Source organism: Calliopsis andreniformis, chromosome 3 (assembly GCF_051401765.1).
Source record: "Calliopsis andreniformis isolate RMS-2024a chromosome 3, iyCalAndr_principal, whole genome shotgun sequence".
NCBI lineage: Eukaryota > Metazoa > Arthropoda > Insecta > Hymenoptera > Andrenidae > Calliopsis > Calliopsis andreniformis.
Window position 1 is genome coordinate 13880488 of NC_135064.1, and position 20348 is coordinate 13900835.

At 38.3% G+C, this 20348-nt stretch overlaps 1 protein-coding gene across 1 annotated transcript in view; it reads right to left on the reverse strand.

Annotated features, from left to right (window-relative positions):
- LOC143177200 (uncharacterized) overlaps window positions 1-19798 on the reverse strand; it is a 59020-nt gene extending 39222 nt beyond the window's left edge. Inside the window, exon 1 of the mRNA XM_076375029.1 lies at window positions 18415-19798. Within this exon, the coding sequence (XP_076231144.1) occupies window positions 18415-18457 (43 nt within the window). The 5' untranslated portion in view covers window positions 18458-19798. The remainder of the gene's footprint in view (window positions 1-18414) is intronic.
- Window positions 19799-20348: the final 550 nt, after the last annotated feature.

A 20348-nucleotide genomic window follows, 5' to 3' on the forward strand; every position in this document is an offset into this window, starting at 1 on the left:
TACAATATTTGAGTCCTAAGATATGATTAAAGACTGAAATTTAGCAAAAGATTAAACAGTGATATTGAATTGAGAAATTATATTAACATGTTACACGAAGATTTTACGCGATATTATAATTTATACGAGACGATGTGTGACATTGTTACGAACAATATCTGTAGCATAAGTTGTTGTTACGACTATTATTTTAACGGAAACGTCGATTTATCGAATATTGTCTCCCTTTAAAAACAGTGTTCCCCCATTTTTCTACTTGACTGTCAGGTATAAATTAACCGTGCGACCCATGATATCGGCAGTCGCTTCTTAGCCTTCGATCAGGTTGAATCGATCTTCTGATTCCCTGGTCGTTGTCTGGGGGGTGACAAGACTCATCTATCCCTTAACCAGCTGTCCTACTGGTCGGTTTCCACCCCTGACACCTGGCCAACACTTTCACTGGTCATTCCTGATCCTTGACCAGTCACTACTGGTTACTCCTGATCCTTGACCAGTCACTACTGGTTACTCCTGATCCTTGACCAGTCACTACTGGTTACTCCTGATCCTTGACCAGTCACCACTGGTCATCCCCTTGATTAATCAGACCCCACTGATCACCTTCTTCCCTGATTACTTCTTTGATTGATAGCCCCTGACATCTGACCAACCCTTTCACTGGTTATTGTTGGATCCCTGACCAACCCTTTCACTGGTCATTTCTGATATCTGACCAACCCTTTCACTGGTCATTTCTGATACCTGACCAACCTTTCACTGGTCATTTCTAACCCCTCATCAACCGTTTCACTGCTCATTTTTAACCTCTGACCAACCATTTTACTGGTCATACCTGATCCTTGACCAGTCACCATCTCCTTGGTGCTCATCCTCTTGATGACCAGACACCACTGGTCACCTTCCTTGCTTACTACTTCGACTGGTGACTCTTGACCTCTGACCAACCGTTTCACTGGTCATTTCTGATCCTTGACCAGCCCTCCCCCTGATCAGTTCCCCCTCTCATCGCATTTGTACATTGATAACTAGAAAGATTATAGAAACTTTCAAATCGTTTTCATATATTATTAACCCACTTTCTTAATTTCGTTTGAAAATTAGTAACTCCTGAAGCTTAACATAACAAGCTATTAAATTAATCTGTTTTTAAGTGTTTATGGATTCACTTCCATACCACAGCATCTCTGTACCGCAAGAAATTTCTTAACACATTTTATTCACAGTATATGTTTCTTAACAAAATGCATTATTTTAAGTTCCAATCTTGCTCAAACCTTAAATAAATGATCATTTTGAAGTTTTCATAATAATTTGGTCACCCACTACACGTCACAGGACACGATCTTGTATCGGTTTCAAAAGGATGAGGTAACGGCCAACTTCAATTTTTTTTGGTGGAGCACCGATTGGCCACAGTGATTTTGATGAATCGGTGGCAACTTCCGTTATAAACTTCTTCGAGCCGCGCATGATGCATCAGCACGTGTTACACTCGCGTCGTTTGACAGATCGCAAATTATTTTCGCGACGTTCCATGGAGTACACCGCGTCAGTTTCAGCGCAATTTCTCTCGCGGTTTACAACTTTGGAACAATTGATAAAAGATTCAAAATGGTCCTCCCATTTTCAGTGATGAATTTTTTTTCCGAGCTGAAGTAATAAATTGTTATAGTTACAGCTTGGATTTCCTCGGTTCTCGTATAAACTATTCCTGTTGCTAGGATTCATTCTTTTAAAAGAAAAATGATAGGCGTTGTATCTTGCGGGATGATTGTAGTCATTTAATTTCTGTTTCTCAACGAATGCTGGATTACATGTCTCGTTACGCAAAATTAGATTCCAATGGATTTTTTACTGTAAGACGTGCTTTTTTAGATTTTATCTGTATTTTTTCACAAACAAATTACAAAACTTTTTGTCTCCAACTTTTATGGACGTATTTATTTATACGTCAGCTATATTTACAAATTTTTTATGGTAAAGGATCAACAGTGAAGGCAAGGTAACGCAATTATTCAAGAAGAAAGATTTCGGTTTTTACTCCATTTTTTAGAAATGATGAAATTTTAAATGGTTCAACAAATTTTTAATTTATATAAATTCGACAAACAATTAGAACTACTAGAATGAAAAAAAAATGAACAGACAAAAAATGACAGCGCGTTGAAACGCAGCTATTGATTTTTGTCACGTTTTTTACAGCTTTTGTGTACCAACAAAATTGAGGTAAAAACATGATTTTGAATGAATTCTGTTACAAGCAATAATACGATTTATACAATAAAAGTGAACATAAAATTCATAGTCTTTCAGTTTAATTTTATTACCCTTAACTAAATTTATGAATATTTCAAAAATAGTAAATTCGTCCAGAAATATTGACAGTAAAAAATTCTCTAGAGTTCTTATAAGACATGCAGGAAAGCTTTTATAAAAATGCACACCCTCTAGCGACAGATCTTAAAATACTGATTTAAAGTGAAGTCTTTGCACTAAAGCGTCGCGTGTGTTATATCCATCAATATTTGAAATGGAATACGTGATCTCGAGCTGGTAAGAATTCAACCAGAAAGAAGTGTAATAGTTGTCTTTGAAGCGTAATAACGCGAAAAATGTCTCTCGAATGTCTACTATCCTTTGCAAAACCGTGGCAAGGTATAATAAAAGTTATAATTAATATCATCGATTTTCATTCACGACACTTCCAATCGTTCGCGATTTCTGATAGCTCGATATCCTATTAGCTAAATTTAAAAACAAATCAGATTTTACATCGCGCAATTTACATTCGCCAATAATTCGTTTAAGCTGTCACGTCTGCGAATTGCTGATACTTGTAACGTATCCTACATTGTTCCTACATTCGAAATAAATATCGACGCGAACTGCATCGTATTGTATTCCCCTTCAGGCCAGGAAACAATTATGTTCGAGTGGAAATTCATATCTGTGTGCGCACCTGTTACGACAAAAAAATTGATCAAAACACCAATTTTGCACGGAATTTTACCCGAACATAGGGGCGAATAAATTCCAACCAGAAGCCAGCTTTAACGCCGAATATTTCGCCCTGGCTCTATACAACGTCGTTTGTTTATGAAAAATAAACGAACTTTTTAAACAGATAAGGAAGTTCGCTGGTCAACTCTGCTCGCGCGTTCGACCTAACCCAAGCTACCCCTTGAAAGGATTAGCTTTTGCCTGGATATTTAAGTTGTCTTTAATTCAAACAAACGTTTATGAGTTGAAATTTAATTCTCCTCGAAAGAACAGCCATCGTCGGAGATCCGTCGTTCCTCGCGAGAACGATTCCCCTCGTCCTGTTGAAATCGCGAAACGGAACGCTATGTCCTACGGAGTTCATAATTGAAGAAGCCGAAACAAACGCAAATAGAAGCCTGGAATTGAAGACATGCCTCCGTTTCTGTCCTAGTCGTGCCTTTCTGACGATCCTTCGTTACTATGAGCCACCGTCGTATTACTCGAAGAACTTCGTTCCTGGATGAAACTAATTTCACGGGGAGCAGCGTCGCGGATGGGAAACGAGGCCGAGCCATCGGATGTATTCACAATCGTGCTGCGGTGAAATTTTCATGTCTGAAAATCCGTGTCTTGGCGACTCGTTTGATGTGCAACTGCTGAAATATTTAACTGGACTCTAGAAAGGATACGGCTTCCTTTCGTGAACGTGCAGCTGCAACGAGAGGGATTGATACGTATCCAACCTTCTCAGATGTGTTCCCCAGTTCGAATTCCTTCTGTAACTTCTTCGAAAGGAGTTTCTGCCACGATCGGAAATGTACAGGGTGAGCATGTGCAAGTGAGCTTTAATAACAAAAAATTTATCGGAAGAAGGTACTCTAATGAAAACTAAATGGTTTTAATCAAAATTCACTCTTTTGATTAAATGAACGAAGGGGGATATAAAATAGCAATGGTGGAGATACAAGGATTGGTCAGTATGTTCACAGAATAGAAGAACTGCAAACAGAAAAGAACTTCAGGGGTGAGAAAATTAATATAAAACGAAAAAGCATTTACAAATATCAAATATTTTAATATTTATATACTGCAATATTAGAAGCTGACATATTTAAGAATTGTAACATTGGAATGCTTGAAATTTGAAAATTGGAAAATATTTCTAATAAGTTTTTAGTATCTTTTTAATATCTTTATAATCCTGTAATATTCTTAATAACTTTACTATTCTGAACTATTCTCATTAAGTGTGCAATAAGCATTTGAACATACAAAAGTAGGAACAAATTTAGTGTATATATTTTATGATCAATTCCAGACCTTGGATTCGTGGAATTACCTTCTCGAGCAAGCTGAACAAAGTGAATAATCATTTAAGAGTGTAACAGCCGTTGGAAAGTAGTTATTAGGAGTCCTTGAAAGGCAGCCCCACACCCTTATTCCTTTTCCCTAGCAACGATTATAAATGCACGCAAACAACATGCGACTATAATTAGATATTCCCTCAGGTCCAATGAGACTCCAACCCCATTGTAATACATTATGGTTCATGCACCCTGAGAAACACAAAAAGGGACGTGCTTGATGCATTTGATGATCGAGAATATATATTACTTGCTGTAATATGATGGTACGAAACAGATATGAAAATGTAGAAACATTAATAACTTCATAATGTATATTTTACAATTTAAAACAGACTTCTATTAATATCAGTATATTGAAGTTTGAAATATATTCTGTACAGAACAAAGGTAACAAGATCCAGACCTTCCTGTTGTACTTACTTCTGATATAACTGAAAATTTTTGGACGTTCATTAAAATTTCAACAGTGCGTTATTAATATTATTTTTAGATTACTCTATATGGTTATTTCAATATAAAATGTAAAATTAAACTTATTAAACAAATTTCGTGAAATATTCGTGAACAGAAATCTTCTTTCATCATATGGAAATGTATTTATATACACTGAAAAATTAATGAATTCATTCAAATTATAAATTTCAGTATTAGTACATGTACCTACTGTTACTATATGAATTTAATTTTTAATTGTCCTACCATAATACTGGACGAAGTTACTACCTTATATTTCAATTTAGTATTGCTAACTACTACCGTGACCGTACCAATACCAATATCGTATTTATTGCGTATGTATAAATGTAAACACAGAAGCTGATGAAATTATTTTCAGATCTACATCAAGTTTATATTGGCTCCAGGCAAAGCAGAGTCAAATGTTTCTCGTCTAAAATTTCAACGTTAAATAATTCATACTAGTCTAATGTTCGAATAAACTGATAACAGAAATCAGTCGATAACCTCTTTCCTATCTCAATAAGAAATTAACGATATCGTTAAATGCATAAGAAGAAAATAAGGAAAATTTCAAAAAGTTTAGGATTTATTTCCTCCTCCAATACTGTACTCCAGCGCATCCAAATAATTATCATAAAAGTTCCATTTATCCAGCTAAGCGCTGCTCCCTCCGTCTTTTCCTCTTTAAGTCGGGTATACGTCTTTGATCTTCGCACATTTTGCGAAGACGTTCGAAAGACGAAGAAGTAAAGGCGGAATAACATTTCGAGATTACCGAGTAAATGGAATTGCCGGACTATTTCCTTGCAGTCAGCGCATCTTAATCGAGCAGCCTTCGACGAAGTCACGACAAGTTGCGATCACAATACCACTACAACTCTGAATGGTGCTGTAAGCTGTTGTAATACAAGAACCACTCCCCACTTATCAGGATTAGAACCTTGGTTGGTCTATCTCAGTTTTATTGTAACCGAAGCAATAAGGCAACAGTTAGGCAAACTCGGCGAGAAACTATTCTTAGAGCGTTGAACGTTTACGTTTATGGAATTGGAATTCGGATATTTAAACAAATGGCTTTTGTGGAATTATTACAGAAAATAGTGGAGTGATGGATTTAAAATTTTGAATATTTAGCTACTTTAAAAGTCTAATATCACTGGTCTAGAGGAGACAAAAAGAATTGTTGAGGAAAACATATCCAACTACGAGGCTGGGCTGCAAGGTAATGCATACTTGCGTATATCTCGAGAACGAAACAAGGTATTGAAGAAAATCGAAATAAGAATGAAAGTAGAATTCCTTGGCTTTAAAACCGTACGTCTATTTTTCAACATAATCCGCACTTAGGGATATTTATTTTTCCCAACGTATGATAAGTTTTTTTATCGTATCACTGAGGTATTACAACAGTTGATTCTTGATCCAGGATTTTCATAAATTTTATGTGGTACATTGAGACATTGAGGAACTTGAGAAGATATATATGTGTTACCAGTATAGACAGAGACAATCGGTAATAGAACAATAAGTCAATCACATTGAGTAATTGAACGCACTTGAAATTCAATTTTCTCGAAAACAAAGCCTCGAATGAAAAATTGCATATCACATATTTTCCTTACTTTTTTTTTACATAGAATTACCCCCTGGCCGATTGTACTACAATTTTCCACCCTCCCTGTATATTTAAGTGTGCATTACTTTTCATATTCGTATACAACACAATACATATTACAGCTCATATACATATAATACAATCTTAGACAAAAAATGTAAAGATCATAACTGGACACTTCACTAACAGTCCACGCAAAATTGAATTCCCTGGCCAGGGAGGATTATCTTGCGACTAATTCAAACAGTCTCGAGCACCAGAAGGTTGGCGAAATCGCCCTGGAACACACGAGCGAAAACTATCCGTCTTATTGGCATACCTCGGTCGCGCCCCGTCCCTCTTTATTCCTACATGTTTACGTATGAAAATGACGCACTGTCGGTTAGGAGACTCGGTCTATCCACAGAGATGCTACAGAACTGTCTGTCGGGATGTGTAACGCTGGATTACTCGCGTTTCCGAGTTCCTCAGTTCTCGGTGGCAGCGGTATTCCATGCGCACATACGTTCGTTACCGCGGCATTATTACGTCTCGAAATCATTCGTACTCGGACGCAGCCTTTGCGTGGTAACCAGCGGCAGCGCAAATTGCTTTTCGCTAATCAGATTTAGGGGGACTTCCCTAATTAAGGCGGCTTCTATAGTCGTCGGCTGTCTTCCATCCTCACGACAGACGTATCGAAGATTCGTTCGGTCTGCGGGGAGAACTCATCTTCCAGGTTTTGTTGACCGCCCCGAACCCTGGCCAAACACTAATATCTCGATCTACACCGTTTACTCGGGAACACGTTGGATTTCGCCAGAAGAACCAGCCTCGGCCACGTTCCGCCCGCAGTCACGCCTGGAAAAAGCCAAATTATTTGGCGAAGGATCTTCGCTCAGATTAGAGTTTGACGATCCGATGATTACCCAGCAGGATTCGCGCGCACCGATCGGTTAGCTGAGTTTTCTATATTTTGCTTAGAATAAAAGGAAATTCTGTTGTAGAAAGGAGAATGTTGGGTATCTAAGATGTGAAGAGATCTAAAGAGAGTGTAGTAAGATTTATGCGTCAAGACGAATCGATTTATAGAATTTTTAACTCCAAAATTGGATGGGAACACCGAGAAAAATGGCATCAGTCTTCACACAAGTCAAGTTATTTGGTCAAGTGGTTTGAATGTTAGAAGTGTAGGCCCAATACGACCCTGAAGATCAGAAGACACATTTGGCGACTTAACATGTGCTAGACTATGGCTTACACCCCTGAATTCTCCTGTCTAGACTTGGACTCTTGGACCCTTGGGCTAGATAAGATTTTCCTACTGAAACCGCAAAGTCACGAACTTTGAGGCCATTTTTCGCATTTTTCTCATTGGATTTTGGAGTTAAAATTTATATAAATCGATTCATCTTGACCTGATCTTTCCAATGATGTATAGATCATACTACACACTCTTTGAGCCTGTTCAGACTACAGAGATTTAAGAGTGTCCTTTGTAGGGACATCCGTTAGAGTAGTGTATGCGTAGCTGACGTCTAGCAATTTGCTGTTTTGATGCTGCTTTGAATTATGTGTGGATTAGATAGACGTGTTTGTAGATATTAATGAGCAAGGTTTCCTTACTGAGAATACACAGGATGTTAAATGGAATTAGTATATACATCTACACAGCCTTTACACTGCAGAGCCTTGTGATTTATTAGGAAATGAAATATGTCGTTTCGAGATCAACTCATGCTTCAGTAATCATGTAGGTTAAATACTGAACTATTTAAATGCAAAGGATGTTAAAAATTCTTTAGTGGAAAGAGAAGTAAATTTTTATACTGACTCTGAATGGTATGTTTACTAGTATCGATTCTGAAAAATCAGAATCCATTGAAACGAAAGAAAATGTATAATTTAACTAATTGTAAGGATACTTATGTCGAAATACCTAAATGCAGAAACCATGAAGCCATAAAATATATTACGACCTTTTCGTTTTTTTCAGTTAGAGCACGAGCAGTTCCACATTTGAAATATAATTATTTCACGAGTGTGAATCGTTATCATTTCAATTTATTTTGCTCTCGCTCGCCACATGCGACAGAAAAACAAAATACATACGAGCATAAAAATAACTTCAAAGCAGAACTAAGAAGAATAGGAACGAGTTTGGAATTAGTAAATTCTGCTATATAAAAGTGGCAGATGGAGTCAGCTCTTTTAATGAATCTTTCAAAGCTGTCCGTAATTAACTATTCAGACTAATAATTTTCTTCAACAACTGCCAGTGTAGGAATGTATCGTTTCAGATGTGACTAACAAGTGTTTATAGTGGGAGTTCAGGAAAGCTCTTAATAGAACAATGCTGTTCCCAATACGCGTTTGTAAAAGCCCTTTTCCGGAAATAATCTGTTTTTTATGGTCCGTGGTTTTTCAAGATTAACGCAACATTAAGGTAATAAAGGAAGGCTGTGTGCATTGTGAAGGATTTCCTTGGTTTTTCAACGCGTTCCGTGTAATTAACGGTTGGTTCAGCGACCACGTGTTGGTTACTTTGGCTTCCCGAGAGACATTTAAATTAGTGTCGCAATTTTTTAGTGCTCATGAAGCGTAATGTTTTGCCGATTCAACATTCCTTGGATTATTGCCACGGTCGAGGGCGTTGGTTTAACTTCGAAATTCATTTGTCGGATTTATCTAGCGATTATGCTTCTCATTGAAGCTTTTTTTTGCGCAATTTTGGAAGAAAAAGTCGAGTTCTGTACAAGTACCAGTAATGGATGTTTCGAATTTGGAATGTAATGCACCGAGGAGATGTAAAATATGGAACTTCAGAACTTTCCTCCTGATTCAAATACAAGTACGTTTTATTTAACACGCGAGTTACATGGCGTTTTATTCTTTTATCTCTACTTTTTCGAAGGTGTGAAATTTATTTTCACACTTCCAACTAAATTGCTGACATTCATTATCGGAAGTGTTTTAGATAAAATGCAAGTACTCAGTGAAGCGAGGGCAGCATTTGTTTTCCAACTTCATAGCGCCATTTGCACAAAATATCCCCTCTACTTGTAAAAACATGCCCGTTCACAAATGTCTTTTCTTTCCTCAACTTTTTGTTTGATTTTTCATTCGTCGTAAATCATTCTTGAGACAAGCGCAACACCCCATCTTTCTCCCAGAAACGCAAACGCTCGTTGCATTAGAAGCTACAGAATGAATTCTGGGTAATCTTCTTTGAAGCCTCTTTCGTTTCTAGGTTACCATAATATCACAATTACTGTTTGCCTACTAAATACCTTTTAGGTTTCATCAAGTCTTGAAGACTTCAATCGCTTGAAGACAAACCATACTACTATTTCACGTAATTATGTCTACAGCTTTTAAAAATGAAAAGGTCGAATAAAAACGGAAGCATTAACCGATGTAAATTCCAGTTCGAAAGTCTTAATGAAAACTGAAATCTCAGCAAAGAGTCTGGTTATAGTATAAAAAACCAACACTCTGACGAATAATCCTGCGCTATAGTAGGGCTACAGACTTTTCCATTGAATTTTATCGGGTCTCCACTTCAACTTACGAAAGAATTTCGAACGCTATAACGCTTAGAACCGTTCAACCTAAAAATCTCTGCTTTCAGAATAAAAATTCGATATGACCCAAACTTTTGTCATCTGCTGAGCTCAGGAGACACTTCAAGCATTGGATTTGAAATGCTTTAAAACGTGGACCATAACGCTTGCATTTTAATCGCATGAACAGAAAAACAGCCAGAGTCATCTCCTGGCCAGGGAAAAGTTTCGCCAAAGGATTACTACGAGGACATTAATTCGGGGCTGATACCAGTGACCTTTATCGAAAATGTTCGACCGTTTCGATCGCTTCCGCGGAATGAGTGAATTTTCGATGAAGACGGGTCTCGGCTTTGCCATTAACGAGAAGTAACTCGAATTCCCTGCGTCTGGATAGCAGTAATAACGGTTCTGGCGAGCTCGAAGCGCATTTTCTGGACACATATACGTTACTTTGTCCACGTTGTTGCAGAGATTTGTTCATACGCTTTATGAAAAATAGATTCCGTTTCACTCGTAAATTCTGGAGTCTGATTGATTTCGCTGATTTAAAACTGAATTATTACTGGAATTACTGTGATAAATCGATAGCCGCTGCTCGAGAAGGAAAGGAATATTTTACAAAATTTTAATTCAACAATTTGAAACTTGAAGCACTGGAATAATGAAAGCTGAAAATACAGACTTAATCTCTGGCTACAAATATCTCGGCTTAAAACTCGTCACAAAACCGACGAAAAGTGAGACAGTAGTCTGAATAATTACCTACTTAACTAGTTGCTCAAGATTTGTTAAAAAAGGAGGGAAGTCCCTAACTTCCGAGAAGTCGGTAAGAATCTTTCCTAAACTGAAGATTAAAATGAAAAATTTAATCACTTCGGGAAAGTAATCTCCGTGTATGCTCGAAAATTGAGATTGAAATACCCGATCGTTATTAATTTCATCGTGCACCGAGTTGGTTATTTTTATTTATGCTTCTATCTAAATATCTAAATCTGCCGAGACGAGGTTTTGTTTAATATGAATACACAGGACGATATCAAAGCGCGTATTCCATTTACTTAAAAAATTCACCTTCGTTTATATTCTATTTCTCCTTTCCCGCATAGATAAAAAGAGGGAGGGATAAAAGGTATATAGAGTTGCAGGAAAGGATCACATTCGATACGAACGTTAAATTGAAAGTTATTTTAAACGGCCATCGAGGAGCGAAGCTCTCTCCGTAAAATTCGTCCTCGTCGCGTCGGTTAATTGTATAGCGTATTTCGACTGCAGAAATGAAACGTCTGATCGATTCGTTTCCACGGGAAAAATTTCGTCAATATATGGTGTTCCACGGGAGAAAGTCTTTCGAGGTATTGAAAAGCACGCCGTAACTTCGCGAAACTAAAACCCCGGATCGTCAGCTTGACCGCTACCCAGCGCCGCCTTAATGGTCATTTTCGTGAAAGCTGTTATTTTAGACTTCGCCCTCAATGATTTTCCATCATTCGCTCTTTCAATTCCTCCCCTCTCTCTTGCGCGCTTTATCATCTCTTACTGACGAAAGAGCTAAGCTCCATTTACCTCGCAACGGGCTCTACAAATCACTCGAAAGTGATTGATCGTATTCTGTCGCGATCCTGTAGGTCAGGCTTCCTCTCATCAACCTTTTTACTCGAGATCCCCAGTAATTTTTCCTAGCTTCTCACAAAGCCTTCCAGCTTGAAGTGCATTGGAATACCGTGAAAAATTATCTGACGAGCATTACATTGACGATTATTCAAGATCGTTCGCGCGTACAAAAACTGGAGAGACGAATTTCAGTTGGTCGAATCTTGGCTTCACAATACATTCCATACTCTTCGAGAATCATTTTTCGCGGATGATAAATTAGGATTTTTAAGTAATTATCTTGTCAGAGATTTGAATTACTTGCGTGGGATTAGGAATTAATTCTTACGTGAAAGGGCGGCTTTCAGTCATAAAGTGCTAAAGGTACGTTGAGTACTTAAGCCTGTCAGATTAATACCTTACAAGTAGTTTATGTGTTTAACCCTTTCATGGGTATTGAGACATTACGTTCCGCTCACATTTTTTTGCTGTTGCACATAGAATGATTTTCGAAGCCAATAAAATCAGTTGGTCACGAAAGGGTTGAAAAATTAAGATACTAAAATTATTAAGACGAGTTTAAGTATTATGTAATTTTAAACAAAAATATATGAATCCTCAATTACTGAAGTGTTACTATTATAACATAATGCTTGTAAAAAAATCATTGTAATCCTATTATAAAAAAATCATTAACAGTAGTATAGTGTAGCCTTTCTATAGACTTACAGTTTGCAATTCATGAGTTTGTTGCTAACAATATGAGCACATGCCAAAGAACAATTCGTATACTAATCCACTTTGTTTTCATAAAAAATGCAAATAAGACTGGGTCTACACTACATATTATAACTTTGTTACAGACTTGTAATATAGACCCAGCTTAACACTGTATACAATCATTTACCTGTATCACAACTAGCTCGTCTTCTCTAAATAATTTTAAACTACAAACAAATATAATAAATGATGATAATGCAGATTTTGTTAAAACTTGCAGCACAGGTAGTGTAGATATCAATATGTGTACATGTCTCAAATTTGAGTACGATTCACCGTATAGTTTGCTAGATATTATCGTTTAAAATTCGCTGTTTTTCTCATGATGCTTATGGTTGCAGAGAATTTAATAATCAAAAATTAAATCAATTTTTAAACCAAACTCTAGTTTCGACTAACACAATTAGTAAACAACCACCATAATAGTCAGCAATTTATAAGTTTGTTTAAATATTGCCAAAGTTTGGTGGCAACCATAGACCCATTTCATAATGCAAAAAGACAAAAGACCCGCTGCTGAAGAAAAGCAGCGTGGGATAGGTTCTGATGCGTGTGTATGCACATGCTGGATATTCTAATGGGCGTTAGGGGAGGTGGGCCACGGGCGCATTTAGTCGAATGGGTTAAAACTGCGGTTATTTGCGGTGCACTTCAATCGAATTGGCTGCCGTTTGCATAATCTCCGCCCGCCTTCGCGTGCACGACGGCATTCGTCTGCATTCGTGCAACTTCTTTTGCGTTTCTCATCGTATCTTCCTTTTTTCCTCGTCACTCTACCCCCTATGCACGCTCCTTCTTTCTCTCTGGCACACTCCCGATGAAAACGTTCCGCGTTCCCATCCTTCCTTTTGCTAAAACTGTTTACGAGCAGATGCACCCTGATTTATTCCAAGCGTTCTCCTAAGAAACCATTGATTTCCCTATCGTGGGATCTCTTCCTTAGACCATTCCGGCAGGATGTACCATAGATAAGGGGAATGCTCTTAAAATGAGGTAAATTTCTTTTCTTAGCCGTTTTATTTCACTCCTTCGATCGCGAGATGAATGTGCGCCTCGATTCTTCTTATTAATCGACAATGTGAGGTGAAGTCTTGACCGGGTTGCTTCTGTATTAAGTTAATTTTGGGGATTGTTGTAGGTGATTTACTGTGCTGTCATCTATATATCAGGTGTTCTGGAAAGAGAGCTTACTAATAGTCTTGTAACTCAATTTAGGAGAATCTGGAACGCTTCATATCGCTAGTGAACCTATTTTAAAACGACGGTTGAAGTTGGTTTTTCCTTTATGTATTTCTTTGGATCTCTGGACAGTTAATTTCTTAGGACACATTCATCATGAGACTGCTAGGGAACTTTGATACCTATAATTTGAACTACTCCATCAATCTACAACAGCGACTAACTAAGAATGATCAAGTGATCTATGTCCTGACGGATCAACTCGTGCAGCGTTTAATATTTTCATATTTTTCATCGTGAAGCAACATGTCAGACAGGCAATTTACGTTTGAGCGAAGAAGAGGAAGAGTCACTGAAGCGACCGCCAATAATAATATGTTTATTTATAGGCATCCTTCAGTAGAACCGGGTGTCATAAATAAAAAAGGTCTTGAAGGATTGTGGAAAAGGGTTCAGTTAAAGAGAATGTAAAAGTATTCGAGACAATTGCAATTTAAGTAAAAAATAAATAATATTCTCTAATATTACATCGTTGGTTAAATAATATTCTTTAATATAGCGGTCAATGTTGATTTAAACACATTTTGTGTATGATAGCTACATGAAACTGAGACTTAAACGTGCAATAAAATATAAAAGTACCTATGTGATACGTGTGTTTTCATATTCGGTTGATAGCTAGACAGTGACACTCGTCATACATATTTAATTGGCAAAATAGCGGACAGTAATTTAAACTATGTAATAGAATATTATAGATGACTTAATGACATGATGAAAATAAAGACAGAATATGAAAACACAAAAATTATATGACTTATCATGTCTGGTTAATTCTAGACCCATAGCATTTATTAAAATACCTAAATGTACTGCTATTTAAACCACAGTGATATAACTTGAAAATATTCTCGGTACACACTTCCAAACAAGTGCGCATGTTAAGTGACCGATATTGTTTCCTACTGCCTCACCTTGTATTTTACTTCATGCACATTTCAGGTTTCCTATCGATTCAATTTAACTTGTAATGTTGAAAATTGCATTAAAAATACACAGAATACGGTAGAACACACGAGGAAATCGCAGGCATGGAAAGAACACAAAACCAATCATACGTCATCACAAATTGATATTTACCTCATGTAGGATACCCTACACAATATAAACAAGCTACATACAGGTTATTCACTTAAAAACTTTTCAAATGAACACCCTGTAGATCTTTTAAACGCTTGTAGATACAAAAAAATATCAAAAAATGAAATTTTGTGCTTTAAAATGGAACATGCCCTGATATTAATTTTATGCATTTAGTATACTAATATACATCTAAAAAATTCAACAACATCTATTTTTTATGTCGTACTCCATGCAGTCAAATAGGACCAAGTTCCATTATAAATCACTTAATTTAACATTGTAATACTTTTTTATGTAAATTTTAAAGATATACTTTGTCTCCTCTGCGTGGGATATTCTGTACAGCATTCGGTCATTTCTTTTTCGCATTTTCGCGCCTTGTGTGCAGCGGAACAAAAAGCGCTGTAACTTCGTTACTTATATGAATTTCAGCGTCATATTTTAGACAGACACTTTCGACACTACATACTGCACAGAGCTGGTAAGGTTGCATCCGAGACACATGTGGACATAATAGTAATTCTTCCTTATATAAGAGTTAAATTGATTCAATTGATAGTTATGGCCACTTAAATTTAATCAATAACATGCTATCTCCGAAAATGCTTGTGAAATCAGGCGATCCTGTCTACTATAACCATGTAGATTGTAGATTCCCATTTTTTCGAGATGCAACCTTACCAGCCCTGTACAGTGCTTTCGATTTGAATAAAGAATCCATTTCTTCTTTGTTAAGGTGCTGCTTTCCTTTAAAAAACATTTTACATGTTTTCAAATACTAAAGAGGTTCTTCAAACTATAAGCTAGTAAAGTATGCGAGAACTACTTATAGAAATGCTGAACATATTATGCAACTGAAATGATGTGAAGCGTGAAGGATAGAATTACGAATTGTAAGAGCTTTCTCTACTTCGTTAGAGCAATGATCCAGCAAAGAAGCGAGTTAAAGCACTATGTGCTGAGTCTACATAATCCATTTTAAATTAGAAGTACGTTTTCTAGCTTCAGGATGGCAATGTGCAAATGAGAACGTGAATGTATAAAAAAATCGACGATGAATGTACGTTTGAATGCTCAATGAATAATGCATCTGAGCAATAAAAAATGTGCATTAATGATATAAGAAAGATATAGAATCCTATAACTGAGTCGAAAATATGTACGTAAATGTTACAAAATATGTATAATTCTAATTCTAATAATTAATTAGTAATTAATATCCGTGTCTCATAAATATAGAAAATAAGGCAAAAAATTATTAAAGAACTTTAAAAATTGATTTTGCATTCATTGAATATTAAACATTGCAAATGAAATGAATGAATGTACACTTTAATCATTCAAAAGAGACTGAAAAGATGTTCTTTTACACGAGCAGTATACACATTTTGTTATGTGCTATTATCAAAGACGAAACTTGTACTTTGATCATTTCCCTTTGGACTTGGTGTTAAAAATGCCAATTATAACTTCTGCTTCGTGTGGTCTACTCTTGGAGCATTTACAAACGACACATAAAATTGCGCATTTCTAAGTATTATTCGTTGTTCGTTTTTTATACAGCAATAAAAGCTTGGTTTTTTACGTAATTAAGTCAGTAATGAGTTCAATAATGAGTTTTGAAGTTTTATTCGTCAACTGTACGGTTTCCAGCCGCTGCGAGCGGAACAGTAAATCCTCTTTTGTAAATTGATTTCGTCGACTCATTCGAAAGCATGCGTCCCCTTTGCCTATCTTTTATCCTATTTTGCAATTTTCATTCGTACAACACTAATATAAACGTAATTATTAAAGGTTGTAAAATTAAAAAAGCTGAAGTTTGTTTTACTTCGTGCGTAAAAACTAATGCTACAAACTGTCCCCGTTTGTTCCGAGCAATTTGCAAGCTTTATGGGTTTTCTAGCAGCATAACTTCAGTTTCCTTTTGTCAATATACTTTCCAACAACATTCTTTGTTTCGAGCTTCTTTTTACATTTACGAAAAAACATGGTGCAAGCCAGAAGTTTAAGGCTGAATGTATGTTTTTCTTTGCTTTCTCAATTACAAATAACGAAGGCAGATGTATGATCGCAACGTGATCGTGCGCCAAAATATCGCTCGTGTGCACAGGTTTATTTGTTGTTCTCCTGAATCACGTTACATCGATCCGAGAATAAAATCAATTCGAGCTGGAAATCGACTAAAATTTTATTAAAAAATCCTCGTTGAAATATTCATTACGCCCGATTTCAATTACCCCTTATCAGAGCAACACGATTCGGTCATATTTGCATTCATATTTACCAACGAGTGAGACATCATGAGTACGAAAATGAAAATTACGAGATGGCATCTCCGTCACGCGTCATTAAAGCAGTGATAACGTCGATTAATGACGAGTGTTGCTGTTCGACACAGTACTTATGAAAAATTGGATACGACGCTGTGAGTTTTGCTCACAAGCTTGAGAAAAAATGTATATATCTATCAACTGCATATTTACAGCAATTCACTGATTCGTTTCCATGTACTCAGAATATTAATTAATTGTGAAAATTATTTTATTATATTTTTTGGGGTCCTCATTTGCAGTTCCTGTGTCTAATTATTGAATTTTCTTAATTGTGAACATAAAAAGGTGAGAATTTAATTATGCCCGTACGCAAAGTCAGTTTATAGTTATATATCGATATCTATACATGTATCGATAATGATGAAAATTGTCTACATACTCTTATAATAAAGTTGAATTTATTATTTAATTTTTGTTGCGTGTATTTTGCGTCACAAATTAAATGGTAAATTTTATTTCTTCAGGTTTTCAGTTTAATTGAAATAGATAGACGCAACCTAAAACGCATAAGTTCCACATATTTTACCACCCATATTATTCCCTCATGCTCTGTACAAAAATATATATATGTCCCAACAAAACATAGAAAATCGCTCAAACATTCTGAATCAAAATTGAAACGAATTTTTCCCCATTAACAGTTTATTGCCCGACAGAAGCTCTCAAATATAGAACTCGCTACCTCGTCCTTTGAAAACTTAAACTCGTCGGAAGAAAAATGCTCTCGGATGCTCTTATAAGAATTTACGACTGTATCATTTAGAATTCTCTGGCATGACAAGGGAAAATGGCACAGCGAATGGAAAAACGTTGTCCCATAGACGGGGCTGCACTTCAATGAATTTCCACTCTCAGGCGTATCCTCTAATGACTTTTGCCGCGCCCAGGCGTCCCCGTGACAGTGCATGACCTTTTAAAATGGCACCTACGGACCAGCACCGCGGCAAACTGCGGTGAAAACTCTGTCGGAGTAGCGGGCGCGCGATGCGAAAAACGCTGCCGGTGACCAGCCCAGTTCCTTCAAGCGCTTTCGAGTGCCGCTCAGTTGCGTATATCGTGCCAATTAAGCGTTCGAAAAACGAGAATTAAAAGATGCATTCCAATTTATCCCGATCCCCTGTGAATTCGTACGTAAACACGGAGAGCGGTGAGGGGGGAAAAAAAAAAATTCCAATTATCTCGGCGATTCCCTCCCGCGGCCCCTAAAACGGCGGGACCAAAGATTAAATTTCTGGCTACTGGCACGGAATTAGAAATTATGGCACGAACGAGTCCCAGCAGGGAGAGTTGGATTTTACGCGCCTACACACGCCCCCTTTCGCGACAGATCCCGCCGTTTGATTTTTCACTCCTCGCTGGTGGGAGGAAGTGGACTTGACACGGGAAGAGACTGCAGAAGAAACGGAGGAACCTCTCACCTGTCTTCAGCAGACAGCAGTGCAGCAGTAGTACGAGCCACATTTTAGGGAGACACTTTCTGCACCTGGAGCACGAACCCCCGACCGAAGGAGATATTTTAGGTACTCGTCTGCTGCTTCGAGTGCTTCATCGTGCTCTCGACGCTTAACAACCGACACGACTTCCGCACAAGCGGGTCCTACTCGCTGGGAAATAGTCTGTGGAATTTTTGTAAGCGCTTTTAATCGAACGCACTAGATGGGAAATGTTTGTCGCTGTAGCTTTCGAACCAGCTGCCACCGTTGGGAAGGATTTAAAGCGGTCGATTACTTTCACATTTCACTGTATGGAACACGGAACGAGGAACTGTGTCCTTTGACATATCCAAGTCGTGACGCTCCGAGCGCCGAGAATTAGAATATTCCTGCAGCGTCGCGCTCTTATGAACAACTTTCCAACTCGCGCTCCCGTCTCATTACACTATCGCGAGAGGCGGATTCTCCTAGATCGCGGAGACACGAGTTTAATTAGTATATCCACCGATCAAACCGTCGACCTTTCGCGTACATTTGTCTTCACCCGGGGTCGACGACTAATTAAAATCCGAATTAATTACGCCCTCCGTCTTCCAGCCGATCCTCCGGCTGTACGATTCTCCTTCAGAGGCACGCGTCACTCATTGAACAGTTCTGCTGATTTGCGGCACCTCCGTGTTCCCACTTCCTTCTGTTCATTAATTACGATCCACTATCTTCCCCTCTGTTCCTCACACTTGCCCTAATCCGGCTTATCTGGATCACTATACATCAATGCAAGTCACTATTGCGCTCCCCCGTAACAGTCGATTATAATTTCCGCGCACTTGCTCGAAACTTCGTCGGCAGCAATGCCCTAAAAACCAGAATCAAAGTTTCCGCAGCGAAACCTCAAACGCGACACAGCCACGTGTCACTTCACTTCCACACCACGTGACACACTCCACGGGGGTTCGAATTGTTACTCTTCTCCCCTTCGTGTACGTTCGACGCATTTAACAATCGTAGTTCGAGATCGACCGATAGGATCCACCGCGAGAATCGCACCGCTTCACCATAGAGCACACTCGAAATCCGTTGATCCCGGTGGATCCCTTTTATCCTCTGGCCTGGAAATAATCCTCAAATGCTGCGCGTCACTTTGACACTTTCAAAAGCGAATCGCATCGGGTAACGCGACGCAGGTATAATTTAGCACTCGGGTATCACGTTTCAGAGTAGCGGTACGAGGATAATTGCGTTACGGAGGTGTGCCGTCCACGCAGCACTTTTACGGGGTCTCGTTTCCGCGGACGGACAGACGCGAGAGCGTTTTGAAAGTTAAGCGGCGACGATTCTCCGCGACAGCGTCGTTGACAACCACCGGGAACCTTTTCCACCGAGAGTTCGTAGTTGACAGAAAGCCTTGGCGGGAGCTACACGACGAATAAGGTGCCACTCCCACCCGCGCATGCTCCTCCACTCTGGATCGCGTCGTGCCCTCTTCGTCGGACGCGCCCTTTCTCTTTATCCCCCTTCAACCGGCTTCTCTCGACGTTATTCTCTCGCGTTATTCTCTCCTTACCTCGCCCTCCTGCGCTTTGCTCGCTCTCTTGTCGTGCGTGTTTCTTGTTCTGCCCGAACGCGCCTTTCATTTTCCCCATCGTCGAACGCGCCCCGCTAACCGAGGCACGTGCTCGTGATACGGCTGATCCATAAACCAATTAATGCGAGAATAAGTCGGCCATCGACTTATGAGAGCGTTTGAGTTTCCAGTTCGGGGACGTTCGAACTTCTGACGGTGGCTCGGAACGGGAGCATGAGTGGAGCATACGCTGATCGAGAGACTTGTGCTGAAGGAGTGCAGACTTTTATGGGCTTCTTTTATTCTTTGTATTGGACAGACGTGATAGATGGGACTTTGTAGATATTTTTTAGGT